This window comes from Hemitrygon akajei, chromosome 12 (genome assembly GCF_048418815.1).
Source record: "Hemitrygon akajei chromosome 12, sHemAka1.3, whole genome shotgun sequence".
Classification (NCBI taxonomy): domain Eukaryota; kingdom Metazoa; phylum Chordata; class Chondrichthyes; order Myliobatiformes; family Dasyatidae; genus Hemitrygon; species Hemitrygon akajei.
In genome coordinates, this window is record NC_133135.1 from 108,081,675 (window position 1) to 108,102,932 (window position 21,258).

At 41.9% G+C, this 21,258-nt stretch overlaps 2 protein-coding genes across 3 annotated transcripts in view; one reads left to right on the plus strand and one right to left on the minus strand.

Annotated features, from left to right (window-relative positions):
- LOC140737364 (alpha-ketoglutarate-dependent dioxygenase alkB homolog 6-like) overlaps window positions 1–15,392 on the plus strand; it is a 29,257-nt gene extending 13,865 nt beyond the window's left edge. Inside the window, exons 2-5 of one of the 2 annotated variants that reach the window (XR_012101118.1) lie at window positions 63–173; window positions 1,608–1,751; window positions 4,233–4,296; window positions 5,482–5,595. Coding sequence is in view for 1 of the 2 variants with exons in the window: in XM_073063824.1 (XP_072919925.1) it covers window positions 63–173; window positions 1,608–1,751; window positions 4,233–4,296; window positions 14,337–14,356 (339 nt within the window). In the remaining variant the exon portion in view is untranslated. Of the gene's footprint in view, window positions 1–62; window positions 174–1,607; window positions 1,752–4,232; window positions 4,297–5,481; window positions 5,596–14,336 lie in introns of those variants that run through there. The other variant, XM_073063824.1, reaches the window with a different exon arrangement.
- Window positions 3,772–21,258, minus strand: part of LOC140737359 (cytochrome P450 2C23-like) — a 50,182-nt gene continuing 32,695 nt past the window's right edge. Inside the window, exons 7-9 of the mRNA XM_073063817.1 lie at window positions 16,351–16,538; window positions 13,919–14,060; window positions 3,772–7,953 (exon numbers count right to left, since the gene is read on the minus strand). Of these exons, the coding sequence (XP_072919918.1) occupies window positions 7,772–7,953; window positions 13,919–14,060; window positions 16,351–16,538 (512 nt within the window). The 3' untranslated portion in view covers window positions 3,772–7,771. The remainder of the gene's footprint in view (window positions 7,954–13,918; window positions 14,061–16,350; window positions 16,539–21,258) is intronic.

A 21,258-nucleotide genomic window follows, 5' to 3' on the forward strand; every position in this document is an offset into this window, starting at 1 on the left:
AAATAATCCCAGTTTGTATTATTGAGTTGTTGTGCGAAATCAGTTTGTTTTTCTCCTTGTAGCCTCACGAGGATGGACCTCTGTACTTTCCAACTGTGACCACTATAAGCCTTGGCTCTCAAACTCTACTAGATTTCTATCATTCCATTACAAAAGAGAATGAAAAGGGAGAGGTTATTAACATTTATCTTCATCGTTACTTTTTGCTATGTCATGTTTATATGATGGAAACGTTTTGAATATTTCATCTCACCTGAATATGACACAGTGTCAAGATCACAGAACAGTACAGCACCAGAACAGGCCATTCAGTCCACAATGTTATACCAAACTGGCTGAAAAGTAAATCAGAAACACCCATACACTAATCCCTACAACCTGGAACCATATTGCTCCTTCCTCCTCACTCCAAATTCTCTTAAAAGCCTCTAATGTATTTGCCTCTACAACCATACCAGGCAGCGTATTCCAGGCATCCACCACTCTCTGAGTAAAAAAACTTACCCCTCATATTCCCCTTGACCCTACTCCCTCTCACGTTCGACTCTGGGGAACAGATATTCTCTCTGTCTACTCTATCTATGCATCTCATAATCTTATAAACCTTTATCAGATCTCCTCTCAGCCTCCACCACTCCAGAGAAAACAACCCAAGTTTACCCAGCCTCTCACGATAGCACTTGCCCTCTAAACCAGGCAGCGTCCTGGTAAACCTCTTCTGCTCCCTCTCCAGAGCCCCAACGTCCTTCCTATAGTGGGGCGACCAGAATTGTAAACAATACTCCAGGTGTGGCCTAACCAGAGTTTTATATAGTTACATTCACCCTGACAAGCTCTATAAATATTTTTCTCAATGTTCAGAGAGACCAGTTCCTGGACTTCTTCACCTTGTTGGTTTTTAATTCCACTCAAACTGATTTTACTTGTTTACTGATACAAGGACCTGGCTGGTGGCGTAGTGGCATCAGCGCTGGACTGTGGGGTGGGAGGTCCTGAGTTCAAATCCAGCCGGCTCCATTGGTTTGTCACAACATTGATGTCCAAATGGCCTGTCCCTGTGCTGTACTATTCAATGTGCTATGATGATTCCACTGGACTGAGATGAGGATGAATTTCACCACCCAGAGTGTAGTGACTTTTTGGAATTCTATAGCCAAGAAGGTTGTAAAATTGTTGAATAGATTCAAGACAGATTCATAGCTGTATATGGTGACAAATAGGTACCTTGATAATAAAATTTACTTTGAACTTTAACAATCTAGTTAGTGTTCCAATAACATCCCAATTAGTGTAACTAAGCGACCTTAGTGGTCGACAAAAATATAACATCCTGTGGTTCACCCCAGCTCTAACTAAACTAAAACGGACGACGACAAAGGGTGAACATGTAACTATACTCTTTGCTTTTCTGTACGCAGATGACAAATTACCATAATAAACATGCAACACAAATTACAGACAGAAAATAGATACATGGCTCCTACAGTAAAGCTGAGGTGTAAGATGGCAGTGATGTTCAATATTCTATTTCTTATGTAGTACTTGGAGAAATAAATGTGTTTGGTTTTGAACTGGATTTTAACTCATTTGTGTCCCACCTTTTCCAGATTGCTTTACCTCAAACCGAAGAGAATCGCTTCTTTTTATCTCTGCTGCTTGAGCCACGTAGACTCCTGGTGCTGAAAGATAGCATGTACTTGAACTATCTACATGGAATCAGACCCATGTCAGAGGACGTTATCACAGACAAGGTGGCACACCTGACGTCTTGCAACTCAAAACTTGTCATTTCAACGAGAGCTACAAGAGTGTCTCTGACTATTCGTCATAGAAACATAGAGAAACATAGAAAACCTACAGCACATTACAGGCCCTTCGGCCCACAATGCTGTGCCGAACATGTCCGTACTTTAGAAATTACCTCGGGTTACAAATAGCCCTCTATATTTCTATACTCTTATGTACCCAAAATAAATGTCAAGTGCCAGAAGTTTCAAAAACCACCATACTACTGGGGAGGAGAAAATAAGAGAGGGTTTTCCTTAAAGTCAGTTGAGGCCCCCAGATTCTGCACAATTTATTTGCCTCCTTTGCCATCCATCCTCCCTGGACTCTTCTTATGTACACCAAAATACAATTGCTGCCAACTTTTTCCATTAAAAATCAGTTCAGACCAGACCAGACCAGTCCTGACGAAGGGTCTCGGCCCGAAACATTGACAGCGCTTCTCCATATAGATGCTGCCTGGCCTGCTGTGTTCCACCAGCATTTTGTGTGTGTTGTTTGAATTTCCGGCATCTGCAGATTTCCTCGTGTTTGCTCAGACCAGATCTGCTGTGATTCTGACTCAATATTCACATACAACAGAGGTCATCATGAAGCAACCAGGAGCAGAAAATAATAAAGACGAGATTCTGCAAATGCTGGAAATCTGGAGCAACACACACACAAAATGCTAGAGGAACTCAAGAGGTCAGGCAGCATCTATGAAAATGAATAAACAGTCGAAGATTCTGGGTGAGACTCTTCATCAGGACTGGAAAGGAAGGGGTGAAGTCAGTGTAAGAAAGTGAAGAGAGGGGATGAAGAACTACTAGGTGATAAGTAAAACCGGGAGAGGGGGAGGGGTGAGGTATCACCTGCCATGTTGTACTTCTTTTTTCTAGATGGAATATACTGTAGGGAAGTGTATAATCATGCACTTTGGTAGAAGGATAAAGGCATAGACTGTTTTCTAACAGGGAGCAAATACAGAACAATGTACACAAGATGCTGGAGGAACATAGCAGGTCAGGCAGCGTCGATGGAGATGAATAAACTGTCAATATTTTGGGCCAAGACCTTTCATCACCTGGCTCTGCTTTCCCCTCCTCCTTCCCTTTCTCCCATTGTTTACTGTCCTCTTCTATCAAATTCCTTTTCTTTTCAGCCCTTTACCTCTTCCAGCCATCCCCTCCCAGCTTCTCACCATCCCACTTACCTTCCCCCTCACCTGTTCTCACCTATTACCTGCCAGCTTTGCCTCCTGTCCCTCCTCTTTCACCACCTTCTTATTCTGGCTTCTTCCACCTTACACGCAAAGACAGGATGATCATTTTGAGGATTAAATTGAAGGGTCCACTCTACTCTCTCCTCCTCATTTTCATCATCCAGTCAGACATCCCTGTTCCCCAGCCCAGTAGCAGGATCATCACCCACTTCATCATGGCTCAAACCTTACAGGGTCAGGCTGCCAACCAGCCTGACATGCAGCGCCTAAGAGCTGTAGTTTCATTGGCTGACAAGATATCTTTATATTCATATCCTCTAACTTTGTGATCCTGCTCTGAGCCATCAATGGTGATTCTCTCAGAATAATACAGAATTGACTGAGATTTTCCAATTCATTCTTGTGACCGGCTGTCGTTTTATACTGATGTCTTAACATTGCTGCAAACAGCCAGAAAGTATCCCGCCTGCTATCCTTTCTCCTGGGAAATCCCAGTGATTTCAGTATGGAAACAATATGTTGTCCCATTTCAACCCCAGCGAAATATAACTGGTCTGACCAATGTACTGTTATCCCGTAACCCACCAGTAGATTAGCGAGACTTCCAAAGCCTGCTCTTGTATCTGTTCAATCAGGGAGTCTGATTCTCTCAAAGGTCCACTCTTTTAAATAACTTCTTAAAGAAATGCATTTCTGCTCAAAAGGCCATATCCTGCTCACAGCGCCAAATGTAATGTAGAATCAGGTTCGTGGGTCCAGCAAATGAGACAGAAAACACTGGCTTCAAATGAGTATATTAATCATTTATTTACGAACAGTAAAAATTTGACCACACATTCATGTACCCCAAGTTACAGACACTACAAAGCTGAATATTCTACAAACATACTTAGTTAACAGTGTGCTCAGAGCATACCTTCCCAGTGGCCATGTACACCACTTGCCTTAAACAAAAGAGAGCTAGAACCTACCACACATGCTCTCTAGTATATATACCTGGGATATTTGAAATTCGACACCAGGCATCTAACCAATGGGAAAAGCAGCTGCAGTTTCTAAACTAATCAATCATGTCGGTAACGACTATCGACAGTCAGAATAAACCACGCCCCCTACAGGACACCTCGTCCCTCTCTATCACCTCTTTAAATAAGAAGGCACAGTAATGCCTCACTTCCTGAGGAGATTGAGCCAAGTGAGGCTCCCTACCCACTCACCCCCATCTTCTCTACTTTTACCTTAGGGTGGGGGCCACCAGCCTTTATCCTCGCTGGTCTGCCAGACCGACATTCAACCTCAGGAAATATGTAAGTAAATTCCACACATTTATTTATTTAGAGATACAGCTCGGTAATAGGCCCTTCCAGCCCAACAAGGCCGTGCCACTCAATTACACGCATGTGACCAATTAACCTACTAACCCATATATCTGGAATGTGAGTGGAAACTGGAGCACCTGGAGGAAACCCACGCAGTCATGGAGAGAACATACAAACTGCTTGCAGTGTCAGGAATTGAACCCAGATCGCTAGCGCAGTAATAGTGTTGTGCTCACCACAAATGCTACCATTATACATGCATGTACCTTGCCTGTTATATAGTCGTCGTCTCCTGAGTTTTACAGATTACAGGATAAATTTAAATACCCGGTCCTTAAATATTACTCTCCTCGAAGAGGGCCACGACCTTGTTGTGGTTTGAGGCTTGCGTGCCTCGATGACCCGGAGAGCTATGTTGGCTGGACTCAGGGCTTTATGATTTGGCTGTTGGTAGGGTCACCCATGTCAAAGAATAGAGGCCAGATTCAGAGTGGTCCACCAGTCCTCCAGGTTCAGGGAGTTCAGCTCAGGGTGAACAACCCTGACTGGTCAAACAAAATTGTTACGGAAACAGCATGAAGAATCCCTCTGCATGTGAGTGTGACAGAATACCTGAGTCTCCATCTGGACTTGCGTGACTGTCACTAGTGGAAACCAGAGGGAGCCACTGACATGATGAAGGAAGCCCCGAACACCACCGGAGATGGAGGAGCTTCATTGCTGCTCTAAATGCTGGCGGTGTAATGGGCAGTCAGTCAGTCAGTAAGTAATGTTACTGTGTACAATAGGCTGTCCTGAAATACACACCAACTAGCCTGGCATGGTTTAATAAATTATTGTAAGAAATTGCTTATCATATGTACTGACTGTAATATAAATGAACGCTTGTGGTCATGAATATTGACAAGTTAGGTTTTATCAGTGTAATCAGTAAATACAAGTCTCGACTTCATTAAAATTTAATCTGGTTTTCCATCACCATGTCTGAGATGCTGAAGTGTTGGAATGGACAGTAGTTTTGATGGACTGTCGATGATGGTCTCTGCAAGATTTGCTGTTGCTTGCATGGTGGTGGTGGGGGGGGGGGGTTGATGCCTTTGCTGGAGCAAGTGGGGAGAAGGAGAGGATTGTTAAATTGCTGCTGATTCTTTCTTCCTACCCCACACACCCCAGGACAGGCCTCCATGTTTCTGGGCCTTCAGATTCCGGTGGACTCTAACTATCAGACATCGGATCTTTGACTTCCCCAGCAATCTTGCAAAGACTCACAGACCCAAGGCTTCAGCCATCAGGCCTCAACTTTTGGACTTTCAATCTACCCCAGAACTAGCCAATGACAATGGAATGGAGACCCCCAAATTCTGGGCCTCAAACTTAGGTCTCACCGACTTTTGTACCTGGGAGGTCATTGGCCCTCGTGCCTTCTGTCCGCACAGAACTCCACTGCCAGAAAATGCTGCCGATTTATTCTCATTTACCTTAGGGTGGGGGCCACCAGCCTTTGTCCTCCCTGGTCTTCCACACTGACATTCAACCTCAGGAACTATGTAAGCAAATTCCACACATTTATTTATTTAGAGATACAGCTCAGTAATAGGCCCTTCCAGCCCAACAAGGCCGTGCCACTCAACTACACGCATGTGACCAATTAACCTACTAACCCATATATCTGGAATGTGAGTGGAAACTGGAGCACCTGGAGGAAACCCACGCAGTCATGGGGAGAACATACAAACTGCTTGCAGTGACTCCAGGTTGCATTACTGATGATCTGTCCCAGTACACACCCGGTTCATTAAGCCAAGTGATATTGGACCATGTTCATGAAAGGCCCGGCCCAGATTAAAGTGACTCCACTACCCTATCTGCCACAGCCCCACATACCTCACACACTAAACTCCACAACTTTATCTCTCCCAGCCAGACATGTACATCCACCAGCCCTACACTCAAACCTAATCCTCAGGTCCAAGGGGACACACAGCACCACTAACCATAGGTGCACCCCGTTTAACCTCAACCACACCCCTACAAACCCGATGACGTGTGAGGAGGAGGAAGATCCAATAAAGGCAAGTGTCGGACCTGGTTAATGAAGGCGTGGGCCAGATGATCGTGGCAGGGTTGTGTGACACTGAATCTCGAGTGACAAGATCATGAAGCACAAGAGGGATGATTCTCCCACTACCCGCATACTCTCAACCCTGACTGGTCAAACAAAATTGTTATGGAAACAGCATGAAGAATCCCTCTGCATGTGAGTGTGACAGAATACCTGAGTCTCCATCTGGACTTTCGTGACTGACACTAGTGGAAACCAGATGGAGCCACTGACATGATGAAGGAAGCCCCGAACACCACCAGAGATGGAGGAGCTTCATTGCTGCTCTAAATGCTGGCGGTGTAATGGGCAGTCAGTCAGTCAGTAAGTAATGTTACTGTGTACAATAGGCTGTCCTGAAATACACACCAACTAGCCTGGCATGGTTTAATAAATTATTGTAAGAAATTGCTTATCATTTGTACTGACTGTAATATAAATGAATGCTTGTGGTCATGAGTATTGACAAGTTAGGTTTTATTTATTTAGTGTAGTGAATACATGTCTCAAATTTATTAAAATCTAACATTTGTTTACCATCACCTTGTCTGTGATGCTGAAGTGTTGGAATGGACAGTAGTTTTGATGGACTGTCGATGATGGTCTCTGCAAGATTTGCTGTTGCTTGCATAGTGGTGGTGGGTGGGGGGGGGGGGGGGGGTTGATGCCCTTGCTGGAGCAAGTGGGGGGAAGGGGAGGGTTGATGATTTTGCTGCTGATTGTTAGGGGGAGGGAGGCTTTGGGGTTCTAACGTTTTCTGTCAATCATTCTTAGCATTTTTTTCTGTTTTGTGAATGTCTCTGAAGAATAAGGATTTCTGGTTGTATACTGTATACACTCTAATATTCAATTGGGTCATATTGCGGGTCACATAGCATTAGTGGAAATCAATAAACAGCCTTCATTTCAGACTGCGGCCCTCCTTCAGGTCTGGAACGGAGGAGGGAAGATGTCAGAACGTGAAGGGAGGTGGGGAAGGAGGATAGCTCGAAGTTGATAGGTGAAGCCAGGTGGGTAGGAAGGAATCTAATAGGAAAGGAGAGTGGACCATTGTAGAAAGGGAAGGAGCAGGTGACAGACAGCTGAGAAGAGTTAAGAGGTGAGAGTGAGGAATAGAAGAAGAGGAAAAGGGGACTTTTTATTTTAGCAGAAGGAGATGCCGTCAGGGTGGAGGCTACCCAGATTGAATATAAGCTGTTGCTCCACCCTGAGTATGGTCTCACTTTGACACGAGGTGACCATGGACTGACATGTTGGACTACAGTGAGAATGAGTAAATGGGAAATAACCAAATTTTGTGACATTAAAGACACACAAGTAACTAAATAATTTTTAACATCAACTGCTAAAATTCAAGGTGATTTAGCGAGGGACAGCATAGAATTCATACACATGGGGTACAACCAGAATTCCACTTGCATCTGGTGAGATGTCGATGTCCTTGCGATCGATGGCAGCCTTGAAGACAAAGTTCTGCAGGAGAGTGGTCAAAAAAAGGAAGAGTTCCATGCGAGCCAAAGATTCTCCCAGGCACATTCTTTTCCCTGCAAGAGTACAGAAATGTTCTTGGAAAACAAATCTGTAAAAGGTTGTTTACAGCATTCAGCACTAATTACTTAAAATATATTTCATAATTGGAGACACTTTTCCTGTTCCCTTGACTGTTTTTGGTAAGATTAGAGATGGATAATAAATATAGCAGTGACTTCATTACCTTATGAATAAGGTTAAAAAAATTCTGAGTTAGACCATAAGATATAGGTGCAGAATTAGGCTTTTTGGCCCATCAAGTACTCAGTGCCATCTCATCATGGCTGATCCCTCCCAGCCCCAATCTCCTGTCTTCTTCCTGTTTCCCTTTATGCCCTGACTAATCAAGAATCTATGCACCTCTGCTCTAAATATACCCAATGATTCAGCCTCCACAGCTGCCTCTGGCAATGAATTCCACAGATTCACTGCCCTCTGCTAAAGGAATTCCTCATTTCCATTCTAAAAGGATGTCCCTCATTTGGAGGCTATGTCCACTAGTTTTAGACTCCCCCACCACAGAAACATCCTCTGCACATCCATTCTGTCGAGACCTTTCAACGTTTGATTGGTTTCAATGAGGTCACCCCTCAGTCTTCTGAATTCCAGTGAGTAGAGGCCCAGAGCCATGAAACACCCCTCATATGACAAGCCTTTCAATCCTGGAATTATTTTCATGAACCTCAATTGAACACTCTCCAATTCAGCACATACTTTCTCTTTCTCAGATAATGGGTCTAAAACTGCTCACAATACTCCAAGTGAGGCCTCACCAGTGCTTTACAAAGTCTCAAGATTACATCCTTTCTTTTATATTCTAGTTGCTTGAAATGAATGCATTTGCCTTCCTCACCACTGACTCAACCAGCAAATTAGCCTTTAGGGAATCCCGCACAAAGACTCCCAATTCCCTTTGTAGCTCAGATATTTGAATTTTCTCTCCGCCATTTATTATTTTATTTATTTTACCAAAGTGCAGGCCCACACACTATCCGACACTGTATTCCATCTGTCACTTATTTGCCCATTCTCCTAATCTGTCTAAGTACTTCTGTAGCCTCTCTACTTCATCAAAACTACCCGCCCCTCCACTTATCTTCATATCATCCACAAACTTGGCCACAAAACCATCAATTCCATCACCCAAGTTAGTAACATAAAACATAAAAAGAAGCAGACACAAAATGGAACCCAGTGGAACACACTAGTCACCAGCAGCCAACCAGAAAAGGCCTCCTTTATTCCAACTCTTTGCCTCTTGCCAATCAGCCAATGCTCTATCCATGCTAGTATCTTCACTGTAATACAATGGGCTCTTAATTTGTTAAGCAGCCTCACATGCAGCACCTTCTTAAAGGCCTTCTGAAGATCAAAGTACACAACATCCACCGATTCTCCTTTATCTATCCTACTTGTCATTTCTTCAAAGAATTCCAACAGATTAGTCAGGCAAGATTTTCCATTAAAGAAACCATTCTGACTACAGCCCATTTTATCATGTGCCTCCAAGTCCCCAAAATCACATTCTTGCCAATCGACTCCAACATCTTTCCAACCACTGAGGTCAGAAGAATTGGCCTATAGTTTCCTTTTTTCTGTCTCTCTCACTTCTCGAAGAGTTGAGTGACATTTACACTTTGTCATTCCTCCAGAACCATACACGAATCAATTGATTACTAATACCTCCACAATCTTTACAGATGCCTCTTTCAGAACCCTGGCGTGTATACTATCTGGTCCAGGTGACTTAACTACCGTCAGACCTTTCAGTTTCCCAAGAACCTACTTTCTAGTAATGGTAACTTCACACACTCCATGACCCCTGACACCTGGAACTTCCACCATATGCCAGCGACTTCCACAGTGAAGACTGATGCAAAGTACTTATTCATTTCATCAGCTGCTTCCCTGTCCCCCATTACTACCTCTCCAGCATCATTTTCCATCAGTCTGATATCTAGTCTCATCTGTCATATACACTTTATATATCTGAAGAAACTTTTGGTATCCTCCATAAAATTATTGGCTAGTTTACCTTAACATTCAATTTTCTTCTTTATGACATTTTAGTTGACTTCTGTTGGTTTTTAAAAGTTTTCCAATCCTCTAACTTCCCAGTAATTTTTGTTTTATTATTTGCCCTCTCTTTGGCCATTATGTTGGCTTTGGCTTCTCTTGTCAGCCATGGTTGCATCATTCTGCCTTTAGAATACTTCTTCCTCTTTGGGATGTACATATTCTACGCCTACTGAATTGCCCCAGAAGTTCCAGCCATTGCTGTTCTGCTGTCATCCCTGACAGTATTCTTTACAAGTCAATTTGGCCAGCCCCTCTCTCGTGCCTTTGGAATTCTGTTTACTCCACTGCAATACAGGTACATAAGATTTTTGTTTCTCCTCAAATTGTAGGGTGAATTCTGTCATATTATGATCACAGACCCCTATGGGTTCCTTTACCTTAAGCTCTCTAATTTATTACCTGTTTTGTATTATTCTTTACAAACTGAATGTAAAATTTTTTGGATATTACAATCACTCTTCCCAAATAACTTTCTATTGATGTAAGAGATGCACGTTGTTGGAATCTGAAGTAAGAAATAAACACTGGAAGAATTCCTTCAGCACTTTGTTGCTTCAGAATCAGAATCAGGTTTAATGTCACTGGCATATGTTGTGAAATTTGTCGTCTTTGCTGCAGCAGTATAATAATAAGAGAAAAATACATTAATTACAACAAGTTTTAAGTAGTGAAAAACAGTAAATTTAAAAATATTGTGGCTATGTTCGTAGGTTCAATATCCATTGAAAAAATCAGATGGCAGAGGTAAAGAAGATATTCCTGAAACATTGAGAGTGTACCTTCAGGCTTCTGTACCTCCTTCCTAATGGTAACAATGAGAAGAAGGCTTGATCAGGGTGATGGGGTCCTTAATGATGGACACCACCTTTCTGAGACGTGGCTCCTTGAAGATATCCTGGATACTATGGAAGCGAGTGACCATGATGATGCTGACTGAGTTTACAACTCTCTGCAGTTTACGTCGATCCTGTACAGTATCAACCTCCCCTACCAGATGTTGATGCAGCCAGTTAGAATGTGCTCCACAGTAGAAGCTGTAGAAATTTGAGGATATTTTTGGTGTCAGGCCAAATTTCCTTAAAATTCCTAATGAAATATAGCTGCTGTCTTGCCTTCCTATGAGCTGCATCGATACGTTGTGCCCAGGTTAGGCCTATTTTTAAATTACATACATAGCTTATTTCTGATTGCCCTGGAACTAATTAGCTTCCTTGTTGTGTCAGTATCACATTGAGGCCACACCAAGATTTCTTTTCTCACACTAAAAAGGACATTAATTTATTTATTTAGTGATACAGAGCAGGCCCCTTCGAGACACACCATCCCAACAACCTGTGACAACCCCCATTAATCTTGCCCCAATTACAGGATTATTTACAATTACCAATTAACCTACCTGGTATAACTCTGGACAATGAGAAGAAACCAGAGAACCAGGGGAAAATTCCACGGGCATTCCACTGGGAGGATGTACAGAGACTCCTTACAAAACGGCACCAGAATGGATCTCTGAACCTTAGAACACCCAGTCTGTAATGGCGTTGTGCAAAATGCTACACTACTGTGGCGCCCAAATTCATCAACCAGTTCATTTTTTAGTTACTTCATAGCTGGCATTATTGAACTAACTCTTTAAATTCCACTTTATTGAATTACTGAAATTTAAATTCTGCTGATCTCATGGTTGGATCAAACTCAAATTCCGAATCAATAACCTAGCTCACCGGCTACTAGCACAGTAATCAATAACCAATATATTTTGCCCTTGTTCCATCATCAGGGACCCGCACCACCCAGATCATGCTCTCTTCTCACTGCTGCCACCAGGAAGAAGATACAGGAGCTTCTGGACTCATACCATAAGATTCAGGAACAGTTATTACCCATCAACCATTAGGCTCTTGAACCACTTGCCCCGTCATTGAAATGTTCCCACAACCAATGGACTGACTTTCAAGGGTCCTTCATCTCATGCTCTCAATATTTATTGCTTATTTATTTATTATTATTAAATGTAATTATTTTTGTATTTGCAGAGTTTGTTGTCTTCTGCATTCTAGTTGAACATCTGAGTTAGGCAGTCTTTGATCTGTTATGGTTAAAATTCTATAGATTTATTGTCTATGCTAGTAGGTAAATAAATTTCAGGGTTGTAAATGGTGATATGTATATGCTTTAATCATAAAATTTACTTTGAACTTGTGATTCATCATGGAATACACCTTTGAGAAAGTACAAACTTATTTATGTGATGTTTCTTAAATTAAATTGGAAAGCTCAGAGATCTTAAACGTTGGGTGTTGAGGTGTATTCTAGAGATATGGAATATAGAAAACATTAATTTCAACAGCAACCAGTCTTTAGATCTGAATGTGGATTTTAGATTGAATTTAAAATTCAGCACAAAACAATGGTCTTCCAGGAACTGTAGACTGGGGTTGATTTTAATCCGGGAAACACCCCGTTCACCTGACATACTTGTATATGGATGAATGCAACTGAGAGGCAATGGTGATTAGTATTCAATCTGTGGTCTGGAGTGTTGGTGTTAAGATTTAGGTGTTTAAAAATAATACTAATTTATTGTTTGATTGAGATACTGCACGGAATAGACCCTTTCAGTCCTACGAGCTGCTTCACCCAGCAATCCCCCAATTTAATCCCAGCCTAATCACGGGACCATTTACAATGACCAATTAACCTACTAAGCAGTAAGTCTTTGGACTGTGGGAGGAAATTGGAGCACCCAGAGGAAACACACACCATCATGGGGAGAATATACAAACTCTTTAGACAGCGGTGGGAATTGAATCCGAGCCACTGGTACTGGAAATTATTGTGCTAACCACTACACTACCATTCCACCCTAAGTGAAGCATTGTTAACCCAATGTATTGAAATAAACAATGTCATTGTAAACATTGAAACTGTATTGAGTTACCATTGATCTGAAGGGTATAAAACTGTGATGTACTTTGAGTTTAGAGGCCTATTCTTCTAAGAGTGTCTCCAGTATAATGACCTGCTGCTTGCTTTGAAGTGTAAAATCTTCTATATCCACCAACTTCAATGTCTCTCTGGTAACTTAATTCACAGTCACAACATTGGGTAATTCTCACTGTGTGAATTTCATATGTGCTGAAGTGAACAATCTACTCCTGCTTCAGTATAAAGGGATCTCCTCATGCACACTTTGATGTTTAGCTCTGTCTGACTCCAGCTGGAGTAATGTGCCCCGAGTCTGCACCTCAGTTTAGGAAGATCTACAGAAAGCAGCATGTCTGATGATTGGGATCATTTTGGGTTTCAGCAAAGAATTGTGATGCTTTGAACTTTGACTTATTCTGCGATCAGCCTTTCCTTGGGTGGAGAACAGCAGCAGCCTGTTACACCGTTGGTGTTTACGATCATAATGGATCTGATGGTCTTCAGGCCTTCCTTCATCATGTCAGTAGCTCAGTTTTCACTACTGTCAGGCAAGTCCCTGGTGAAGACTCAGGAATACCGACGCACTCAGATGTAGAAGGATCCTTCATTGCTATTTCTGTTTTAGAACATAAGACCTTAAGTCACAGAAGCAGTATTAGGCTAATTGGCCAATCAAGTCTGCTCCGCCATTCAATTGCCTATCAGGTTTCATTACCGGTCAGAGTTGTTCGCCCTGAGCTGAACCCTGGAACCTGGATGACTGGTGGACTGCTGTTGGTCTGGCCTCTGCCCTTTAATCTGTTTGACATGGGTGACCCTACCCAGCGCCAATGCATAAAGCCCTTTCTCCTTCCAATATAGATCTCTGGGTCATTGAGGCATGCAAGCCTCCAAACGCTATGACAAGGTTGTGGTCCTCTTGCAGGTAGGCAGAGAGAAAAGGCAATAAAATAAATAAGTGTATATGTATACCTGCTGAGAAAGCCACAAAATTTTCACTCTTTTTGAAACATCCATTTTCACCAAGGAAATGGCTTGCATTAAATGATTCCGGTGACTCCCAGAGGCTGTTGTCTTTCAGAACAGACGAAAGGACAGGCATCACAAACATACCCTAAACACAGAAGCATGTTCAGACATGGTTATGGTCAAAAGTTATGTCAGATGTACAAAGCAGAAAGTATCTCAACACATTAAAAGAATGACTGATGATGTTAAACATCCCAAGAGCGATGTACTGCAGTGGCTGATGTGGAATTGATCCTCGGAGCACAGAATGTAATACATTTGTGGTCTGAAACCTTGTTTTGTTGGATTATTAATTATATTATTGTTACAATATAATATTAATATAATAATATTATTATTATTTTAAAATATTTTTTCTCAGCTCAAGCTGGTAATGCCTGACATACAGGCATAGACAAGCACACTCATTTCTCAATTGCTAGGAGCTTTTGGACTACTCAGCTGGAGTTTAATATTGTGGCTTCCTGGAGATTTACATGAATATTGCTGTGTAGGACTAATTGTTTAATGCTATTGTGTAGTGACTGGGATGATACCAGCTGTAGATATTACAATTGGGACAATGTATACTCTGTTCATGTTCCATTGTCTTTCAATTTCCTCTTTTAATTCAGTGTTTTTTCTGTATGTTATGTGTGTTTAGAATGGCTAAATCCATTAAGTAAGTTGTGCTTGTTTGTTTATTCTGTATTATTATATTATATTATTATTTATAGAGCATTTTTCATACAGGTGATGTAGCTCAGAGTGCTTTACAATGGGTTGAAGTGGAGACCATAAGATATAGGAGCAGAATTAGGTGGTTTCGCCCATTGAGTCTGTTCTGCTATTTCATCACGGCTGATCCATTTTCCCTCACAGCCCCAATGTCCGGCCTACTTCCCGTATCCCTTCATGCCCTAACCAATCAAGAACCTATCTACCTCTGCCTTAAATATACCCAACGACTTGGCCTCCACAGCTGCCTGTACCAACTAATGCCACAGATTTATGACTCTCTGGCTGAAGAAAGTCCTCCTCATCTCCATTGAAAATAGACATCCCTCTATTCTGTGGCTGTGTCCTCTGTCCCTAGACTCCTCCACCAAAGGAAACATCCTCTCCACATCCACTCTGTCAAGGCCTTTCAACATGCAATGAAATTAAATATACAAATAAAAAACAAAAAGATGTTAGTTAAAAGCAAGGTTAAATAAATATATTTTCAGCTGGCATTTAAAAATGTCAACTGAGTCTACATCACTATAGTTTTAAGCATTGAATTGCACAATTTAGGAGTTTAGTTTAAAAAAAAACCAGACCTGCCAGTTTATCTTTTGGGAGAGATCTGCCGGCAGAAGACAACCTGAGAGCATGGCCTCAGAATACAAGGTCATCACTTTAGAACAGAGATGAGGAGGAATTTCTTTAGCCAGAGGGTGGGGAATCTGTGGAATTCATCGCCACAGGTGGCTGTGGAGCCAAGTCATTGGGTACATTTAAAGTGGAGGTTGACAGGTTGTTGATTAATCAAGGTGTCAGCGATTATGGAGGGGGTGGCAGGGGAGGTCAGTAGAATGTTGCTGAGAGGGTTAATAAATCAGCCGAATGGCCTGACTCTGCTCCAATTTCTTACATTTTTCAGTGAACTACATAGTAATATTTCAAAGCCCTACCATTCACTGTGTACCCCAATGTACTGGAGATTATTCCACCTCCTCGAGTGTATGGGATGTCCAGGGAGGGGTAGCACCTCTAGTGAAGGGATTTGTCGTGTCCATTCCAGGGCAGCTCACTCATCTTTGGCCCCTACTGGACACTCTGCTCCCACCTGTGGCTCCAAGTAACTGTCCTCATGTGCGCAGCCACATCCTGGTACACCACTTCAACAGGCTGGCTAAAGCAGGCAAGGGTAGCCAGCAGCCACATACCCCGGTGAGAGAGACAGGCCTGTCCTTGTTTGCAAAATCAGCTCCAGCAGACTGGGCAAATAACATCTACAGGGAGATCCAACGCCCAGGACGGCGATACTGTAATGCTCCCTGGAGAATGAAGACATGACAAGGCACAGAAGATGTCATGGTCATCCACTGCAACCAAGGAAGACCCCAGTTTGTGATGTTTGTTCATATCACTGGAGCCGGTCTTTTGAGGTTGATAGAGAGGAACTGCCCCAGTGCAACAGCTTGTCCACTTTAAAAACTCTCCCACACAGGTCTCCTGTCATCATCAGACAGGATGGACAACCACCACCATTCCTCCTCAGCAACAAGCAAGTTAAGAACACTGTACTTTCTGAAGTACAGAATAGCTGACATGTGATTATTTAATTTTTGGTTTGATGTTATTACAAATAATACAAATAAAACATACATTATATTGATCTTGGCTCTGACCTTGGGTATCAAATATCCTCGGAAGTTCACATCACTTGTTGCCATGTGTGGAAGGCTCATGGGAGCGATGTCGATGTATCGCTGGACCTCATGGATCACCGCGTCAGTGTACGGCATCTTCGCTCGATCCTCAGTTGCAGGTCTTCGATGAGATCCAATCACATCATCAATCTCATTATGAATCTTCTCTAGGAGAGGAAGATAAGATTTTGTTTCACGCATTTCATTTCCCAACTCGTCATATTGGTCAAAATTGTCTGATTTTACACTCAGTGGTCACTTTATTAGGTACACCTGCTCATTAGTGAAAATTTAGGATTACGAGAGAGACAATTTGAGACTCTGCAAATGTCTGTAAGGAGTTTGTACGTTCTCCACCAGTCCATGTGTCTCACGCTGTATCTTCACAAGCAAGCGCAGGATCACACAGACAACCAGAAGGGTTAAGTAAAACTCGGAATTTTATTAACAACCAAATCAGTTGAACTTACAAGGTCTTGGATAACTCGTGATAACTTGGCCAGAAATCCACTAGGCAGGGATCAAGAGAACGGAGGCCCGAGAGGATAGCAGTACCCATTTAAATACATTCCAGTGCACAAAAGAATCTGTGCCCAGCTGATAAAACACCAGACTAGTTACAGGGTTAACCAGTAACTATTCTAATAAGAGACAGAAGTCCAAGGATATTTAACTGGACACCTGCAAAGTCTTGAAGAATTAATTGGAAGTATCCAAGGACAATTGCAACTTAACTGTAAACTGGGGAGGACCTAACAATAACAGATAAAAACCCTGAAGTTCATTAATTCAGATAATTATAATTAATAAAACGCAGAGAATACAAAATAAAAATTAAAGAGTCTTAAGGAACTTGACCAATGACCCAAGGTTGTGACGTTGTGGGTTTCCTCTGGGTGCTCTGGTTTCTCCCACATCCCAGAGCCGTACGAGGTAGAAGGATAATTGATCACATGTAACAGTAGTGTGGATTAGTTGGACCAGAAGAGCCTGTTACCGTGTTGTATCTTTAAATAAGCGACAACCGTGTGGCTCAGCAAAACTCCACTGCTGTATTCAAGTTTGCTGATGTGGATCCAGTCAAAGGCGGTGATGAATCAGCAGTCAGGAGGGAGACTGAAAATTTAGCTGAGTGCTGTCATAACAACAACCTCTCACTCAATGTCAGTATGACCAAGGAAATGATTATAGACTTCAGGAGAGGGAAACCAAATGTCCATGAGCCAATCTTCACTGGAGAATCAGAGGTGGAGAGGGTTAGAAACTCTGAATTCCTGGCTGTTACTATTTCAGAGGACCTGACCTGGACAGGAAAGTGCAATTGCAAAGAAAGCACGGCAGTGCCTCTACTTCCTTTGGAGTCTGCGGGGATTCAGGATGACATCTAAAACTTTGATAGACTTCTTTAGATGTGCAGTGGAGATGTATTGACTGAGTGTACGGAAACACCAATACCTTTGAATGGAAAAACATACAAAACATAATGGATTTGGCCTAGTGTATCACGGGTAAAGCCCTTGCAACCACTGAGCACATCGACATGAAACACTGTTGTAGGTGAACAGCATCCATCATCAGAGATCCCCAACACCCAGGCCATGCTCTCTTTTCTATTCTGCCACCAAGTAGAAGGTGCAAGAGTCTCAGGACTTGCACCACCTGGTTCAAGAACAGTTACTATCCCTCAATCATCAGGCTCTTGATCAGAAGGAGAAAACTACACTCACTTCCCCCATCAATGAAATGTTCCCACAATCAATAATATCACTTTAAGGACTCTTCAGAACCATGTTTAATATCATCTGCATATGCTGTGAAATGTGTTAACAACATGATAAATATATAAGAGAAACTGAATTAGAGCTGGTATATGCATGTACATTAAATAGTTAAGTTAAAATAAGTAGAGCTTAAAGCAGAATTTTTTTTTAAATAGTGAGGTAGTGTTCATGGTTCAATGTCCATTCAGAAATCAGATGCCAGAGGGGAAGAAGCTGTTCCTGAATCATTGAGCGTGTCCCTTCAGACTTCTCTACCTCCTTCCTGATGATAACAATAAGAAGAGGGCATCTCCTGGGTGGTGAGGGTTCTTGGTAATAGATGCCGCCTTGAGGCACGGCTCCTTGTTAATGGAGCTGAATAATTTTACAACTTTCTGCAATTTACTTCAATCCTGTGCAGTTGCCACACCCCCACTCCATACCAGATGGTGATGAAGTTAGTCAGAAAGTGTTTCACGGTACATTTGTAGAAATTTGGGAGTGCTTTGGAGACATTGCAAATATCCCTAAACTCTTAATAAATATAGCCACTCCCTTGTCATCTTTATAGCTGCAGCAATATGTTGTGACCATGTTAGGTCCTCAGAGATATTGAAGGAAGTTGAAATTGCTCACTCTTTAAACTTCCAATAGCTCTGAGAATAGGTTTGTGTTCCCTCATCTTACACTTTATGAAGTCCACAATCAGCTCTTTGGTCTCACTAATATTGAGTACAAGGTTGTTAGAATGACACCACTCAACTAGCTGTAATCTCTCTCTCCATTACACCTTCTCATCACCATCTGAGATTCTGCTAACAGTGGTTACATTATCAGCAAATTTATAGATAACATTTGAGCTGTCCCTAAACCACACAGTCATGGGTGTAGGGAGAGTAGAGCAGTGGGCTAAGCCCCTATCACTGTGGTACACCAGTGTTGATTGTCAATGAGGTGGAGATTTTATTTCCGATCTGCACAGATTGTGGTGTTTCGGTTGCAGTAGAAAGTACAGAGGTCTAGATTCTGTAGCTTTTCACTCAGTTACTTTTATCTCATTATCTCATGTTCTCATTATTTATTGCTATTTATTTGTATTTGCATTTGCACAGTTTGTTGTCTTCTGCACTCCAGTTGATCTTTCATTGATCCTGTTAGAATAACTATTCTGTAGACTTGCTGAGTATGCCTGCATTAAAATGAACCCCAGGATTGTATATGGTGACATTTATGCACTTTTAACTTTAAAGATAAAATGAAAAAGAGGACTCAAATGGAACTGATGTTTTAAAAGATGACTTGTTCGGAGAAGCATTATTCGGCAGTATTGACATGCACCCGCTGCCTTTGTCGTTCTTGCTGCTTGAAGGCACAGGCTTTGGAGATATTGTCACAGCAGCTTAGACAAAGAGCATCCTGTGGATGGCTCTCCATGAACCCATGGCAAAGAGACAAGTGTTTAGGGTGAGAAGACAGTGAAACCTTTAGAGTGGTAGATAGGGTACCAATCACACAGTCGACTTTGTTCTTCAAAGTTCACAGTTCCTTTATTATCAAAGCATGTATATACATTATACAACCTTGAGATTTGTCTCTTTACAGGCAGTCACAAAACAAATAAACCTCAGAGGAACCCATTAAAGAAAAAGAAGACTGCAAACATCCAATGGAGGAAGGAGGGGGAGAGAGAGAGATGAAAGAAAGGTGAGTGTCTGATCATTTGTCACAGAAATGAACTTCACGGTTTTGTCCTAATTGTGATCTTTCTTGTAAAAATTCTGTTAATTTATGTTTTTTCTTCAGCATTCAGCTTATATGATGTGTGCCTGTGATACTGCTGCAGGTACGGTTTTCATTGCACCCTTGCATACACAGGCAGCATGGTATGAAGCTGTTAGCACCTTCGCGTCTTACAACACCAGTGAACACTGATCAGAGTTTGATTCCCACCGCTGTTAGTAAGGAGTTTGTACATTCTTCCCTGTGACCCCCTAGGTTTCCTCCAAATCCTCTGATTCCCTCCTACATTCCAAAGACGTACGGTACAGATTAGTAAGGGTTCGTAAATTGTGGACATGTTGGCACCAGAAAGCCCTAAGAAATCATCAAATATAGCAGCAGAATTAAGCTATTTGGCTATTTCAACATGACTGATCCATTTTTACTCTCTGCCCAATCTTCTCAATATTCCTTTAATTCCTGACCAATCAAGAATATATCAAATTCTGTCCAATATATCAAACCCTGGCCTCCACAGCCACCTATGGCAACAAATTCCACTCTCTGGCTAAAAAATTCCTCCTCGTCTCAGCAATTCAGGAACAGCTTCTTCCCCTTTGACATTGAACCCATGAACAATACCTCAGAACTTTTTTAATTTCAGTTACTTTCCACTAGTTATTTTGACCTAACTATTAAATAGACATACATAATTTAATGTAACAGGTTTTTTTCTCTACATTTATTTATCATGCATTTCATTGTACTATTGCCATCAAGTTATCAAATTTCACAACATATTCCGGTGATATTAAATCTGATTCTGATTCTAAAAAGACGTACCTCTATTCTGAGGCTGTGTCCTCTGGTTTTAGACTCTCTCACCATAGGAAACATCCTCTCTACAGCCACTCTATCGAGGCCTTTCCACATTCAACAGGTTTCAATGAGGTCCATATTAGAAGTGTGGTGACACTTGCGGACTGCCCCCAGCATAATTCCCACTGATTTGTTTGACACACATGATGCATTTCTCTGCATGTTTTGATGGCTTTTGAGAGAGGAAAATCCCAAGAGCGATTGCGTCTGGGTTTTACCTCCTAGTAGGGTCACTCATGGAAGTAAGGTCAAGGGGGAGGTTCAAAAGACTGAACCAACCAAGACCTCAACAATTGATCTGGTGGAAGATGACTCTTTATCTCATTATCTCGTTATTTATTGCTATTTATTTATATTTACATTTGCAGTTTGTTGCCTTCTGCATTCTGGTTGGGCTTTTATTGATCCTGTTGGAATTACTATTCAGTAGATTTGCTGAAGATGTCCACAAGAAAATGAGTCTCAGAGCTGTGTACGGTGACATTTATGTACTCTGATAATAAAATCTACTTTGAACTTTGATTTTGAC